The 16,340-nt window shown below is 41.9% G+C and overlaps 1 protein-coding gene across 1 annotated transcript; it reads right to left on the reverse strand.

Moving 5' to 3' along the window:
• Positions 1 to 1,513: 1,513 nt before the first annotated feature.
• On the reverse strand, positions 1,514 to 3,538 carry LOC119651737. Its single transcript, XM_038055464.1, has 4 exons — positions 3,217 to 3,538; positions 3,071 to 3,158; positions 2,930 to 3,015; positions 1,514 to 2,867 (listed from the first exon to the last, which is right to left on the reverse strand). The coding sequence occupies exons 1-4, from the start codon at positions 3,261 to 3,263 to the stop codon at positions 2,285 to 2,287; spliced, it is 804 nt and encodes a 267-aa protein (XP_037911392.1). The 5' UTR covers positions 3,264 to 3,538; the 3' UTR covers positions 1,514 to 2,284.
• Between the last annotated feature and the right edge of the window lie 12,802 nt (positions 3,539 to 16,340).

A 16,340-nucleotide genomic window follows, 5' to 3' on the forward strand; every position in this document is an offset into this window, starting at 1 on the left:
CCGGTCACTGTAACCTCATTTTCCTCAAAAAACCAGGGACCAATAATTCCAGCTGAGGAAATTGCACACCACACTGTGACTTTGGGTGAATGCAAAGGCTTTTGATGCAATTCTCGAGGGTTGGTGTCAGCCCAGTAGCGCATGTTTTGTTTGTTAACCGACCCACACAAATGAAAATGGGCTTCATCGCTAAAAAAAACAATAGCACCCTCGGGAACGACATCAAGAAGATGCTCACACGCGTTCATCCGAGAATTGAAGTCACGTTCTGAAAGTTCCTGCACTATCGCCATCTTATAGGGATGAAACTGAAGATCATCACGAAGAATTCTTCTCACAGAACGATCGGATAATCCAAGGGCAAATGCGTGTTTGCGCGCAGAACGCCGTGGCGATCGCAACATTGACGCTCTCACTGTTTCAATGTTCTCAGGTGATCTAACAGGCCGAGGGACTCCAGTTCTTCTTTTTGTCACACTTGCAGTTTGTCTGAATGTAGTGACCCATGTAACAATTGATTTGCGGTCTGGGACGGGAGCCAACGGGGCTAAATTAAAGCGATTCCGAAATGCACGCTGTGTTGCAATAACCGAATATCCGCTTGAAAAGTAAACCTCAAGGGCAAAGGCACGCTCCTCACTATTCCAACGCATGATGGCGACTGAACCGTGTCGGGACAAAACTTTACGCTATGACATCAACTAACTGAGTGGCGCGCATTTTAAAAAAGGAAGTTATGCTGCGGCACCCTGTACATCATGGGCTAGTTCTAAAAAAAAAAAATTTCATACCTGAAGTGTCGAGCTTTTGATTTTCTACTGGTTCAATTGAAATTTCTATTTTGCGCCTCCGAAAAAAATCCGTGCTCCGAGGAAATCCCCACTTTCCCAGCCCCTTCTCGTCAGGCCAATGCAAATATTTTTAACGTGCCCTTAGCGGAGCTCAAAGTCTACTTCCATCCTCCGATGCCTAGACTTTGTCGAAGTTACAACGTAGTAGAGCTTGGTCCTTTAGACTTCTCTTCTTTAAGTAGTTTTAACCATAGGTTTTTCCTACTCCTGAGCGCAATAAGTAACTGGAGATAACTCTGTTTATTGTCATGTAATATTTATGTAAATAAATAAATAACAGACTGGGCGTGGAGAAAGCTGTGCTTCCATATGAATTTTCTTTTCTACCATCCGTGGCGATACACACCATCTTACGAATGGCAAATATGGCACGGAATAACTGATCCACCATGATCTCCATAATTTCTTTCTCGCCTTTCATACTGTAACCAACCTTAACCTATTTTGGAAAAGCTGAGAGTTCGAAAACGACCAAATCGCATTGCCTGGGGAATAGAATTGAAAGATAACTTACGTGACTTTTGTAGCTGGTATATAATAGATTGATTTGCACCCTATTCACGCTTCATGCGACAAAGAAAACGCGATGAAATAAACACTTCGGACAGTACTCCTTAGAGAGTTGTGGTTACTAATCATTCAACGATGCATTTTTTTGTACACATAATTTAATTTTATCAAGAAAATCAATTCACATTTTCTCTTCTATAAATATAGTTACTTATATCTTTATAATCTTTTTCTTAAATGTATCGGCATCTTCTCGAGATTTTGATATGATAAACGGAATTTCCACAACATTGTCAATATAAAATGTAAATAACAATTTTTTTTCTTGTTTTTCTAACGTTTTCGTCAAAAAGCTTTTATATTCGAAAGGAGTCAACAAGCATAATAAACGAAATAATCAGCTTTCTGCTGGAAAATTTAATTAACGCGCAAATCTTAATGTACAACCATACCTTTGCCAAGGAGGTGGGACTAAATCTTACAAGAACTTAACAAGATATATTAGCAATATATTCCATAAGATCGCAATGGCGATATATTCTAGCGATACGATTGAGTTGTGGTTGTGTTGCGCTTAGAGATGCGAAAAGGAAAGGTGAAATGAAGGAATTCATATGCGAAACAGGCAAACGTTTGAGCATGAACATCGTAAACAAATTCGAAAATATCCGTTCATGATAAATGGGTTTCCAAGCCAACAAAAACAGCACGAATTTCCGCAGCCAGCAACCGAAAATCAACAATGACGTGATATCGCTACGCCTTACCTCTATCCGACTATCAAATATTACAATACCCTATCCTCAATTCAAGTGTTGACTAGCCAAGTAGTCTCTAATTCTAGGCACTTACAATCCTCCTCTACCCACTCAGCCTTTCGGGGGGTCAATACTGCATTCCCGCAGTGAAAAATGGACTAACGATCAACTTTCCCCTGGTCTCGGGATGACTTCAAAGTCTAACCCGGATCCAGTCTCTTCAAGGACTTTATTTTTCAGTAGCTCAATCTCGTGTAGTAGTTGAAGTGTTTCATGATCCAACATATCGTCTTCCACATTCAACCGCTGCTGCTGATCCTCGTCGATGTCCCACTCCAAGGACTCCGGTGTTGATATATGTGACCAAGAGTTTTTCGATGAATGACCAACAGGACATTCACGTGGATTATCGCTGGAATTGTTTGCAATTGGAAGAGTTGATCGTGTAATGATGGGCGCAGCGGTGTCTATAGTATTAGTTACAGAACTGTCTGAAACTTGGTCTTGTTCGGGACATTGTTTGGCATCCTCTTCCGGCAGAAAGAACCATGATTGCGACAATTGACTATTTGCATTTGCCGCATACTCGTGTTCCCATTCTAAGTCTAGTGATGAACTGGTACGCGATGACAGAGGAATTCCATATTCAGAATATCCAGTTGATCTGTACTGTGGGGGCATGACTGGAACTTCACGGGATGATAACATGAGGTTCTGAGCATCTAAACATTGCAATTGTATTTCACTACTGTAAATTGAAAATAGTTAAAGCTATTGTACTAGAATCAACAATACAATTCTCCCGCTCACCTGTCATGGGGAATTCCCTCCCTGCTTAGTCGCGAGTATGCTTGGCACTGTCGCTCCCAAAACTTTTCCAGAAATTGCGATGGTTTCTAAAAAACAAAAATGCATTATTCCTTAATTAACTTTGCTTTCCGAATTGAAAACCTTTTTCCGAAACCTCATTATTTTGAATATGAAACTCTCTTCATTTTCCTCATTCTCGACCAGTTGCTCTTGTTCATCCCTTTCTTGTCTGGAATAAAAGTAATGAATGGTACTCGCAAATTTTCCAATACGACACAACAAATTACCTCAGACCGCTTTTACCGGCAAGGCATTGTCCTAAGCAATTTCCCATATCTGGACGATTCAATTGGAAGCCCCATCAGAATAAAAACAAATTTTCGCTGGTATTTAGGGTGGAATCCTTGTGATTTAATCCTAGATCTACATATGGTGCACTGGTATAAGAAAAAAACTATGAAAACGATTCACAAAAGGTCAGAGTAGTGGAAGTTGCTGGGTACTGCACACGCAACCCTGAAAAGGGCCAGTGCTTGTTTTGAAGGACAAAGGAAAGGTCTATCTTCTGCTTTTAACTATTCTCAACATCCTTGAGGTTACACAGACTAGAAGGATTATGACATAAAACAGCTGACGGATACCATCCAAACTACCATTGTAAGGCGCATGTCGGAAAATTCTGTTTTGTTTGCGAGGGTGTTTGACTCGCAATGGGGCGCATAGTGCATGGTTAATAGAAAAATTTACCGGAAAGTGTTTCCCTAGGAGCGGTTTCTAGGTAGGTAGCACCAGATAGTGTTATCTTTCAGTTATTCTATGTACCTCAATCTAACGAAAATTGAAACAAAGGTTATAGGAAATGGTTCTGATTGTATCCTTGATCCGTAATTACATAGACTAGCACTTTTTTTTCTTGGAAATTTTCGTTTGCAGATTGAACTTACTGGATCGAATAGAAAATGGTTTCCCGACACAAACTACAATATTACTCACCTTTATTTTCCTAGACCATTTTCCTGAGTGTATTGTTACATTGAAGGAGTTGTTGGATCAATAGAATATAGCTAGTAATTGCACTATTTTTTCACGAATTTTGAAATCACCTTTTAACGGCGAAAACCGGTTACGAAGTGTGTAAATTTTAACATATCTAAAAATGAGCGTATTTCAATTTACAAAAACTGTTCCGGCCGAAACGTCTGACTATAGGGTCAAAGCTCTTACTGTACAAGGCAATGATCTTGCCAGTCCTCATGTATTCCTCGGAGACTTGGGTTCTTACCAAGAAGAATTGCGAACTCTTGGCCGCGTTGGAGAAAAAATCCTCTCCGTAGGGAATAGAAAGTGTTCATTTCTTTCACGAATGCATCCTCAGAAACTACCCAACCGCAAAATCCGAAATAGGAATAGGAAGCTGCTTCTATATGATGCCTAGGTCTTTTAATACCAACCATAACAATATATACTCAAATAAAGTTAATAATCGCATATTACTATGTTTTTGTATGCTCTGTGAAATGGGGCTGAGAATACACTTAAAGTCTGCCCTGCTTGTGATAAAAGGCGGCTGGAAGGAATGGAAATTTGTGGGCCAGCAACCTACAAATTTCACAACTTTACAGCTACGGAAACGCCAACAACGCCGCCGATAGGGGCTGACTTCACGGCTACAACCTTTGCCTATCGAAAACGGACTATGATTGGTTTCTAGAATGTGCGCACACTCCTTGACAACTCTGTCGGGGGACCCCAGAAAACTCGCTTTCTCCAACTCGAGCGAGAATTTCTACGATATAAGTTCGACATTCAGGGCTTAAGCGAAGTAAGATGGTAGGACTCTGGAGAGTACTCTACTTCCTCTTGCTATACTTATGGGGTTGTAGTTTTGAACTCTGAGAAGCCAAGTGGTAGTAAACGCAAATCTAGTGCCGTGTTGTTTTTTTATCAGGAGATTGGTTTCTGACAACTTGTGATTGTTAGATTCCGGTCCAGATTAAGGAACATCACAATTGTACAGTGCTATGCATCAGCGGAAACTTCCGTTATAGAAGAAGAAGAATTTTCCATGGTCAATCTCTTCGGTCATTCAAACCAATAACGCGAAAGCGAATATTCTCACCGTGCAACTGCATCACAATAAACACCTGATTGTGGGTGGAATAGTGACATATCAGTATACAATCGAAATGCAATCTCATCATTGACTTGAAATATAATTTTCGGAGTTGCTGGGAATATCTGGTCTATGCATAGACTCCATTTTCATAAGTGTACCAAGCGAAACCATGCTCTTGGTTGTCGTGGCGTCAAGATGTCGACGCTATGTTGTCCATTAGGTTAGCCCTACCTAATAAACAGGTCAAACAACTCCCACCGGTTATCCGTATCGGACCTAAAATTCCTTCTTCTCAACTAGTGGATTTGCATTTTGCCTTAGTCTCTCTGCTCATCTCCGACGCCTCTCTCGTGTTTGAAGTTGACGAAGCATGGCCTCTCCAACCATGTAATTTTTTTTTCATCAGATAGGTTACGATGTCGACACCGTCGTCCAACCTTCAATTTGGCCACAGAATGGTTTTATCAATCATTGCCAGAGGAGCAAGTCACAACGAATTTTCCGCCTACCTCACCAACCAGTATATTCGCAAATGTATCGTAACCTAAAACTCTTCTACAAAGTGGAAGTGGTCTACGGACCATGCTATTGATTCTATTTGCCTCGACTTATCAAGTTCATCTGCATTTCTGAAACTAAAGGCAGACTAGAACACGCACTTTCGCGAAATAGTGCAGCTTTAGGTAAGGCAAAAGGAGGAAGTGTCTTGATCGTTGTGGAAGACGCTCTCATTATCTTGCCAACATGCCTGTGTGTTGCTTTTCTCGACACACAAATCGCTGTTCAACTATACACGAAAATAATCATACATTCATTATAAACTACCGTACCCCTTCCATACCCATACCTATCACTCGCCTTCCCCGTAAGACTGTTTCGCCTGACGCATTTCTTCGCCCATTTGTCCCTGTATATATTTTCCCTGTCTTTGTTAATTTCACCTGTACGAGGAATTATCCAACAGATAATCGGACATCACAACTGTAGTTTCCCACTTTCTGCCCTTCATTGTTTCCGGCGACTTTATCTGCATACGTGTCCTAACGTTCACGATCCTCCACCTCTCCTCAATAATTCCTTCCATCCTTCCCTTTCTTTATGCACCTTCCCCCACCTACCCCAAAATCATTTAAACCGTACTCTTGCTGCCGTCCCCTCCTACCTGCCTGGGCGTTGCTTTTCTCAACATCCTGCTAAGTTCATTTCCTGAGAGGCCAATTTGGATTCTGGTCCGCCACTAACATCCGTAAGAAGTTCCATCGGAACCACGCAACAGGGAAGGAATTTAAACCTTTTAAAAAACCACGCTGATAACATTCACTTTAAAGCTGTGTGATTTTTAGTAAAGTCACTGATAACTAAGTTGAGAAGGGAGTATTTGGCTAGTGTCGATGCCACATTTGCTTGCGGAAACTTCAGGTCCCTTCTCATTCGCAACGTTCAGCTTAATATTAGTCCTGGTCCCGGCCTTCTTAACTTCTTTTTACAAAAAAGCAAACAACTTACTTCCCTCTCTCCTTGCATAATATTTAACAAAAGACTTGAAAGTTATTATTTCTCTTACCTACGGAAAAACGTCATTATCTTTTCAACACCCTCTTCACGATCTCGACGAACAAATCGCCCGTCTTAACTCCAAAGTTCACTTATACACGAAAGTAATCATACATTCACTAAGAACTACCATCCTATTTCTTTCCTCTCCTCTGTTCCCAAATCCTCGAGAAATAGGTCAATGACTGGTTAACTGCTCAGTTTAGCTACCTTGCAAGCACCGCAACACCCGGTATCTGGTCTAGCCCTCCCTTAGTAAGGAACTTCAGAAAAATGGTTTTGTGCGCTACTGCTACCAACCTACTAGACATCACCAGCTTCGTGGCCAAATGTCTAAATTCTCGGCAGAAAGTGAACGTCATCGACACGTACTTCTATAAGGTCCTCTGATTTAATCGCAAGATACTTTTGTCCAAACTCGCCTCTCTTAATATTTCCCTCTTCGCCTCCTTCCTCTCTGACGTTGTTTTTTGCTGGTTACATATCCCGTTCCTTTTCGCTATATCCAGTCACAATGTTCCATTTTGGGTCCACTACTATTTTATTATTCAACAAAGACCCACTGCTCGGGTGACAGCAATCGCTTTCTTAGAATGCCAACGGGGAGGCAAAGAAAGCGATCGCTGGCACTTGAGTGGTCCATTACAAAGATCTTTACGATAAACTGGACATTCCAAATGGCGGGAGAGATCTGTATCGACTTGCAAAAAGTCATCATGAACGCGCACAGGATATCGAACACTTCTGTTGCGTTAATGACAAAAACTGAACTTTGCTTACCGACTGTCGCGCCGCTTCGAGCAGATTTCAACTAAAGAATTTATTCATCCTCCACTTCCACAATTATTGCCGAAATTTGGAACAGTTCCACCTGTCAGCGCAACTGAATAAAACGCAATAAAACGAATGAAATCAGGGAAAGCCACAGGACCTGACGACATCGCATCTGAGCTCTGGAAAGCGAAGAGCTGGGACCCAACAGCTTAGTGAATTTTATAATCGGCTTATTGAGGAAGGTAGAATACCATCTAACTGTTAAGAAAGTACCACAGTTCCAATATGGAAAAGAAATGTAGTCCAGCATAATGTTCAAATAACCGTCCGATTCGGTTACTTCCCGATACCATGAAGATTTTCGAACGCATTCTTGACAACCGTATTCGCGAAATTTTTTAAATAACCGTGAGTCAAGCCGGATTTGTCAAGAACTGCGAAACGACTTTCTGACGCAATACACGCTTCGCGGTTACTCATGGAGAAGCACCGTAAGAAGCATCGCCCTCTTTACATTGCATTTCTGGATCTATAGAAAGCGTTTGATCGTGTGCCACGCTAACTAATCTGGTGTGCTCTACGACAACACTTAGTTCCAGAAGAACTCGTGCGCTAATTTCAATTGCTCTATCACGATCTTAAAAGTAAAGTTCGAAGTGTGGCGAGTGTAACAAAATCTCTGATGATGATTATCAAACACCCCACCTCAACCAAGGAAAGGAGTGCGAATCGCCAATATGCAAAACTAGGGTGACTATGAGTGAAAACCGCAGGCACGGCAATGGGTAACCCGTTTTCCCCTATATTAAGCGAAATATTTATGGCAGGACTGGAGGAACTAATGGAACAGGGTGGTATAATGCCCGCCTTTTGGGTTAGATATGTCGATGATGTACTAGCCATCGTGAACAAATCGCTGCTAAATGGATTGCTAGAAAAAATCAATCAGCTCCATATAAATCTAACATTCACCGTGGAGACTGAACAAATGGGAGAAATACCACTTTTGGACATCAAAATAATTAGAAATGAATAAAACTTCGAGTTCGATATATTCAGGAAACGTACAGCTACACAGTGAGTCATTCCTAGCAGCACTTTCCATTCATACCAGCATAACTTCCCGGTTTTACACAGTATGATACACAGAATGCTAAACATCCCCCTAACCAGATCAACATATATCAAAGAACTAGCTTCTATAAAAGACACCGCGAGAAAGAACGGATACAACAACGACAATATAGACACAATAATAAGGAAGAAATAGGTTGTCAATAACAGGAAACAATTGACGTCAACAAACAAGACAACAGTGAGGTCCAACGTTACATATACGTCATTGAGGATGAGTACTGTACTTACAGAATTTAAAATAGAGGCAGTACCAACAAGCTGACATGCGCAACTTAAAACTCGGCTTAAGAGTCAAGTCTGCAGTAGACATCGGCCATGACAATTCCTGGGACAACGTGAATATTATATAAAAAATACTTAAGTCCACAAACTAGATGCCACCTGGAAATATATACTTTAGGCCAAAGCTTCGACGAAGCGTAAGGAGGGCAGAGGTGAGGTAGTGTCTGACGAGTTGCCTCTACCCTGATAAGAAACCGTAAAGCCATCTTCGCATATTATTTTTGTAGTTTGGGTGCTTAGCCCTAAACGACGGGTCCATGGACCAAAAAAAGGCAGTTAGTTGTTTCCCATTCGGTCTGGTCTCACAACTAGTGAATGCCGACTTAGGACCTCTCAACCCTTAAACAAAATAACGCCAAGCTATTGAACACCGACATGGCAACTGTTCATCTAGCTTGTTCCAAGTAGGGTAAGTAATTAAGGAGGGATTATAATTTCAGATAATTAAATATTAGATATTAGGTTAATTGGTTCAATAAGTTAAGATATATATGACTATATAGTTAAGCAAAACAAATTAGTAGAAAGCCATGTTGTGTCCGAAACACGTGTGTGCATTTTTCAAAAACCAAAATATATCTACAGTCAAATCGAAAACTTGTTCGTTTACTAGTTACTAAAACGAACTATAGAAACAAAGGAACTACTTTTATAGAACCCTTTTCGCTTTTGGTGATTACGACGAAGTATCATAGACGAATCTGGAAACCATATGATCGGTATCAAAATGATATAATATTTGACAAGAAATTTCCAGATTGACGCATGAATATGTGGACTTCTATCCCACCATTATGTGAATTCTTCTCCACTCCAATGTGTGAAGGATACAACTGATTAACAGCGGATCGAATCCACGCCAACTTGCCGGAGGAAGGAAGCGTCCTCTCACCACTCCTCTTTGATCTTGTTATGGGCACTGTCACACGGGACATCAACGTCCAGCGCACTATACACTGCCGATGATGCTTTCTTAGCGTCTAAAAGCAAAAATGATCTCGAGCAACTTGCCCCAAAATGGAATGATCGCCTCATGCAGTACGGTCTCAAATTGAATTTAAATAAAACTGATTTTTTGACCGCCGACCCCTATGAAACAGGCACTATCACTGTCAGCGGCAGTGACCTGCCCAGAACTGAGCGTAAAAGTCCGCCTTCATAGTGTCCATTAACAATTGGGCGGTAGCACATGGGGTGTATGAGATCAGACACGCGGAGTTATTATAGATGTGACAATACTTAACTCCATAAGGATAAGTTTAATTGCAGCGAACTGTCGCTACTCATTGGTGGTCACAAGAGGCGCAAGAACTTCAAGCAATTATTGCAAGCCATAGGTTGGCTACTTGAGGTCCGGTTGAGGTGCTACTGTGGGGGGAGACCCCCTAGAGGCTTATGCGTATGACACGGCTCAGTGCCAGTTGAGTCACCGTTTACTTGACTGAAGATTCCTCAGTTGCCTTCCGGACGTTGGCAACTTTCCATCTGGGTTCGACCATAATTTATAATTGTGATTTTTTGATATTCCAAGTGACTCGAAAATTACAGTGTTAAACAGGTAAAATGTCATCAAAATGAAGCGCGAATTCTATTATTCTGCTATAACTTTTATGATGCTAAAAACCGATGTCCATCCTTGGCCTTTTGAAGTTATCGTCTCCATTCTTCTCGGTCCACAGACCAATTTCGAAAACCGAGCAGTATTTAACTTGCTTTACCCGCTGAATTCTTCCATTTGGTTTAGAATTTCTCCGGTGGTCGTTTTCCTTCCACGTCCGATTTTGACTACTTAGTTGTTGCCTTTCTGTGGGAATTATGCGTATGTACACACAATTGTCGACGTGTTCGAAGTTGTAATTGGTTAGTTTGATTTGTTTCATTATTTTAGCCTGCTCTTTTTTTATATTTCCGGCCATATTCAGATCATCTACTCCATCTTTCGAATCCAGAGCGGTTTTAAATAATAATGGGGACAATCCCTCATCATCATCATTCACGAGGTAACAACCGGTATCCGATATAAACCTGCCTTAGTAAGGAACTCCAAACATCTTGGTTCCGGGCGAAGGTCCACCAATTCGACATCCCTAAAACCTGTCTAGTATACCTACGCCATCACTCTACCATAGGCAGAGTCTGCAATAGGCTCTGCTGACTGCCAACAACCGTGTGCAGATTTCGTCTTCTTATCTGTTATCGGTTATAATTTTCAACCCCAGATAGGAGAAATTATCAACAGTTGACGGTATCAGTTAACCGACCCTATTTGATGTTGTTATTTCTTTGGTTCATTAATGTGCAGCCCAAAGATATCGGGCCTCCTACTCGATCTGTGTAAAGGTTGCTCTCCCTATAATGTCGAATTTTTCAACATTAGGCCAGTAAACTTGAAAAGGATGGTGATTCTCGCATTTACATGAGTATCACGGATTACTTTTTCCAGAACCCGCTTGTAAAGGATACATGATAGTCCATCCCCTTGTTTTACCTTGGGTGTGCTGTCCTAGGGGGCCTAGAAGTCGATGAAGGAGTGGTGCAACTGATTTCCATGTTTCAATAGTTTTTCTATCCTTTGCCTTAGAGAGAAAATCTAATATGTTGCTTATTTTCGTGGAGTGAAGCTTCGTTGGTAAGGACGGATGATGTTCTGGATGTATGGAGCTATCTGACCTAGGAAGATAGCGGAGAATATCTTATAGATGGTCTCCGAAACTCTGTTATTGCTGCGCTGCATTCTCTTTTATGATAACATCAACGGGTGGTTGAGAGCATCATTTGTCAATGCTTCATCTCCAAAATCTCTGTTAGCTACGGTTATTGTCAAATCCATTTTCCCCCTTAACAAATAAGTGCTATGGAGCACTTCAAGATTAAGAAGTGGCGGCGTTCAATCAACACGTGGTCAGTTTGGTTGAAAGTGGTTCCGCCTGGAGAGGCCCAGGTTTGTTTGAAGACCACTTTCGCTGCAAACCAGGTACTACTACGTTAACGAGGCTTATGCTTCTAAATTTGCCTCGCAAGCGCAGAGCCTTTCGCTTATGTTTTCAAAGCCGGTAGCAACAGGTTTGATTTTTTGGCTGACTAGGAAACATACTCCGAGCACATAATTTACTGGATGGCCGTTTGGCCAGCCGGTCGCTATACTTGAATCCGGAGTCTGCGTCCTTTCTTTCAATAGCTCAACACTCGGGGCTTTGTTCTTTCTCAGTACTTTTAGTACATTCCAGACTTCTTCGAGTATAGCTGGGGGGATAGATCCCTATACAGTCTCTGCTCCTTCGATGTGCGGAGATTGGGTTGTGACATTAAGTAGTTCCTCGAAATATTGAGTCCATTGATTTTTTATCTGCTTTTCTACAAAATATGATTCTGGACTGGAATTTTACTGTCATTCTTTTCGTCAGTTTGTAGGCGGGTCTTAAATCATGTCCATTCAAGATTTTATTCAATCGGCAGACCTCGCCATTTATATATTTTCATTTCTTCTTTATTTAGATTTTGTCCGCAGTAAGTGCTATTTCTACGTGCTATTCTCGTTTGTTTATATGCAGCACTTCTTTCATCGTTTGGCCACTTGCACTCTACGTCATACCATCCGTTCGTTTTGCATCGCGGTTAGTGTCTGACGGTTATATCAGTCCTGATTGCGGCTTTTAGCGGACTCCACTTTTCATCAATGCTATCGGCATCGTGGTGTGGGTTCAACATCTATAGGATTTGCTCTTTTAACGCTTCGAGGTATTTCAATGCCATTTATTCTTCTCTACCTTTCCAACATCAACTCCGATGGCTGGGACGAGCATGCTGCTCTCATTATCTACTATCCGACATTCATATCTTGCTCGGGCGTGAAAGCGGCCACTATCGCAATATTCCCCGTGATATAAGGATACGCCAAGGATGCTAAATGCAGTTCATTTCTCAATGAGGACGTGATCAACCTGTCCCTTCTGCAGAAGCCTATGTTCTTTTATGAATCCTGCGGTGAGGAAAACAAATCGATGGGATTAGCATATTTCCGCTGCAAGCGAATTCCATGAGCCTGCTTCCGTTCTCGATTTTTGTGTTGAAGTCACCGAGTGTTATTGTAGCGTCGTTCGAGGGCGGTGAATCAAATACTGACTTAAGACAATTATAGAATTCGTCTTTTACTGAAGCGTCCTTGTCTTTCGTTGGAATACAAAAGTTGCTAATCTAAAGGTTTAAAAATTTAGGTTGGTCGTTGGTTGATTTAAAGTCTGTGTATGAGCGAAACTTTTGTCATCGACAAAAGCTATGCCGCATTCTCAAATTTCAAACTTTTTTCTTCGTTCCCAAATTCCAGACATTTACTTCACTGCCTAATGATTTCTTTTCTTGGACCAGCAAGACATCTATCTTGTACTTTCCTACCTGTTCAGTAAGGGCTTTGAGAGCGCCAGTTCTGAGAAGCGAGCGAACGTTCCAGGTTCTCAACTGATAGTCCGTTTCCTGTTACATGGTATCAGTATATTCCCAAACTGGAGGGGCCGTTCATCCTCTCCCGTGCACTGCTTTGCATTACCCAGAGATTGCATGACGGTGAGGGTATTTAGGATTTGGTAGTAGAGTTGAATGCGTTAAACCAGTAAGTGCTCTCACTATGATTCGAAAGCTCTTCTTTGTGAGATTCAACGAATCCTTCAGTTCGTCTGGTGCCTCATTGCCTGCCAACCAAATATGCATGATAGGCAGAGTATTCAGACTTTATTGTGCTAACCTTAGCGCCCATTAAAGTATTTCCACATCAGTTTGGACTCAAACCTAGTTAAACCTGAGTGCTTTGATGGCCGCCTGGTTGTCGGTCAGAATAGCAACATCCACTATGGCTCCTTTGGAAGTTGGAAGAGGCACATCTGTCTATGGCGTATATTCGCTCCCTGCGAGTTGGGGTTTAAGAATATACTCAAAGTCCTCCCTGCTTGTCGTAGAAGTGGCTAAAAGGGATGGAACCTGCAAATTTTGAAACTTTTTTGCTACCGAAATGACATCAACGCCTAGGATACCTAGGTTACGGACCTTTGGCTATCACAAACAGACTATGGTTGGCTTCTTGAACGTTCGTACGCACCTCGAAAATGGTAGCGTGGATCTTAACAATTCTCACTTTCTCCAACTAGATCGCGAATTCCAGCGATATAGGCTGACCATCCTGGTACTCTAGAAAGTCGAGTGGTAACAGATGCGAATCCGGTGGCGGGTTGTTTCTGATGTCTACCGCAAAGTCGATTCCTGACAGAATCCTAACTGCAAGATTCCGGTCCAGGTTAAGGAGTCTCACAATTGTACAGTGCTATGCCCCAACGGAGACTTCCGACATAGTGAAGAAGGACGCTTTCTGCAAGCAATTACCCGCAGTTCAGGAGAGGCTTCCTGAAGATGACATTGTGACTGTAATTGGTGATCTGAATGCCAAGGTGGGCTCTGCTAGCACATGTGATGGAGAAACACAGACCGTAACGATAGTGGTGGGAGTTTGTGGATCTCTGCAACTTCCACCGCCTCGTCATGGCACATTGTTCGAGAACATACCGTACAACACAATCAGATCGACCACTTTGCAACGAGCAGTAGATTTCGGAGTTGTTTTCTGGATGTGCAGGAAGCGGATTGATGAATGGAAGGGGTTGAAGCTTTATTGATCGTTGTGAGTGATGACAGGCATTACACACTCGAACGGAAAGTTCAGCGTAGTATGCGCCGTGACAATAGGGAATTTGTAATTAGCCTGGTCAGGGAAGCGGAATATGTCGGAAAACGCGACGATTTCAGAAGTATATCCCGCGTCATGAAAGTACTTGCGTGTTGTTGAAAACTAGCCACTGGACTTGACGGTCTCACGCAGACTAGTAGATCTTGCTGTAGATCTGCTTCCGCTCATACGAAAATCTTGAGAATCCGGGACTTTTCCCAAAGAGTAGGAGAAGAGGATGGCCGTTAAGATTCCAAAGAAGGGCACCCGTTTTGAGTATGCGCGGAGTCTAGATCTTCGCTTCATGTATTATTCATCGGTTTCAAGAAAGCTTTCGACAGCCTGAACAGGGAGTATATCTGACGTACTCTTCGCAGAAGAAGCTTTCCGAACAAGCTAATAGCTATTCTCAGGGCGACATATAATAATAATAATCGTAGGCGTAACAATCCATATTGGATCAGGGCCTTGAAGTGTGCTAAGCACTTCATTCAAGACCGAAACGGTACGCTACAGTATACTGTAGGAGACAATGTGGTCAGCATTGCGCTCGCCTGAGATTATTACCCTGATTTGACTCAGGTACTCATTCACAGCTGAGTCGACTGGTATCCGACGTCAAATCACGATACAAATCCCACTGCCACCAGTGAGATTTGAACCGCGACCTTTCGTACGATAGCCTTGCGCTCTAACCACTCAGCTATCCGGACACACTCAGGGCGACATACAATGGCGTCAAATGTCACTTGCTGCACCGAGGTAAAATCTCAAAGGATTTTGAGTACCAAAGCGGAGTCCGCCAAGGTTGCATCTTATCCCCGATATTATTTCTTCTTGTTATCGGTGACGTTCCTCATGCTGTTTTATCCGTTATACGTGGAGGAATTCAATAGACGATCCCATCTTTCCTCAAACACCTCAACTAACCATGACCTTGGCCAAATGGCTCTGGATTTGAAAAGAGAAGCAAATAGAATTAGATTAAATGCTTAGATTGGATTAAATTTCAAGTTACTTTCTCTCAATCTGTCGAACACAGTTTATAATTTCCGATTGTGTAATGGAAAAAAGACAAAATTTTATTTTTAAATGCCGAATAATGAGTTTTTATTGCTCATATACCGGTAGTTCGAGCCTGGTTGGACTATTCCATTTTCTAACATTTCGCCAATTGGTCGTCTATGACCTGCCAATACACCTGGGACAACTGATAATGTTTTTGGATAATAGGTGCCTGATTTCTCTCCCTCTCCCTTCAAGTGGAATATTTCATGATATTCATTACATAATTCTCTAATAGAAATTTCCTCCTCTTTACTTAACTGGTCTCCTAAGTTCAACTCGTTTCTTAGCTGATTCAACCTTGCTCGTTCTGCGTTCTGTTGGAGGCCATCGACTCTGTATTGTTGTGTATGAATTGAACAAGGTGGTCACTGTCTCTAGTACGCCCATTTTCGATTATGTTAGTAATACTAGTTTTTTTCATTCAACCTCAGTCTCTTTACTATTAACTACTGAGATGGCTACTACACCGGTTTATCCAGGTAATATACTATTTCTAACGTAGACACCGCTTTATGCTGGACAGAGGCTGCCTTGTGCCAAGTGTACCTGTACCCTGACCGATGCCTGAATACGAGGCGATACTGTCACTGGTTCTTTTAATTTTATCTTCATTGTAGTATGTTCTCGTTTGTGTCTGGACTTGTTCGTTGTCATTCTCACTGGTCCCCTGATACGCTATTTTACTTTCTAATAATACTGACTGACCACTGCTCTGCGGTAAGCGTATCTTGAATTCCTTGCGAGGAATCCGCTGGCCGACTGGAGTCCCG

This window comes from Hermetia illucens, chromosome 3 (genome assembly GCF_905115235.1).
Source record: "Hermetia illucens chromosome 3, iHerIll2.2.curated.20191125, whole genome shotgun sequence".
Taxonomy (NCBI): Eukaryota; Metazoa; Arthropoda; class Insecta; order Diptera; family Stratiomyidae; genus Hermetia; species Hermetia illucens.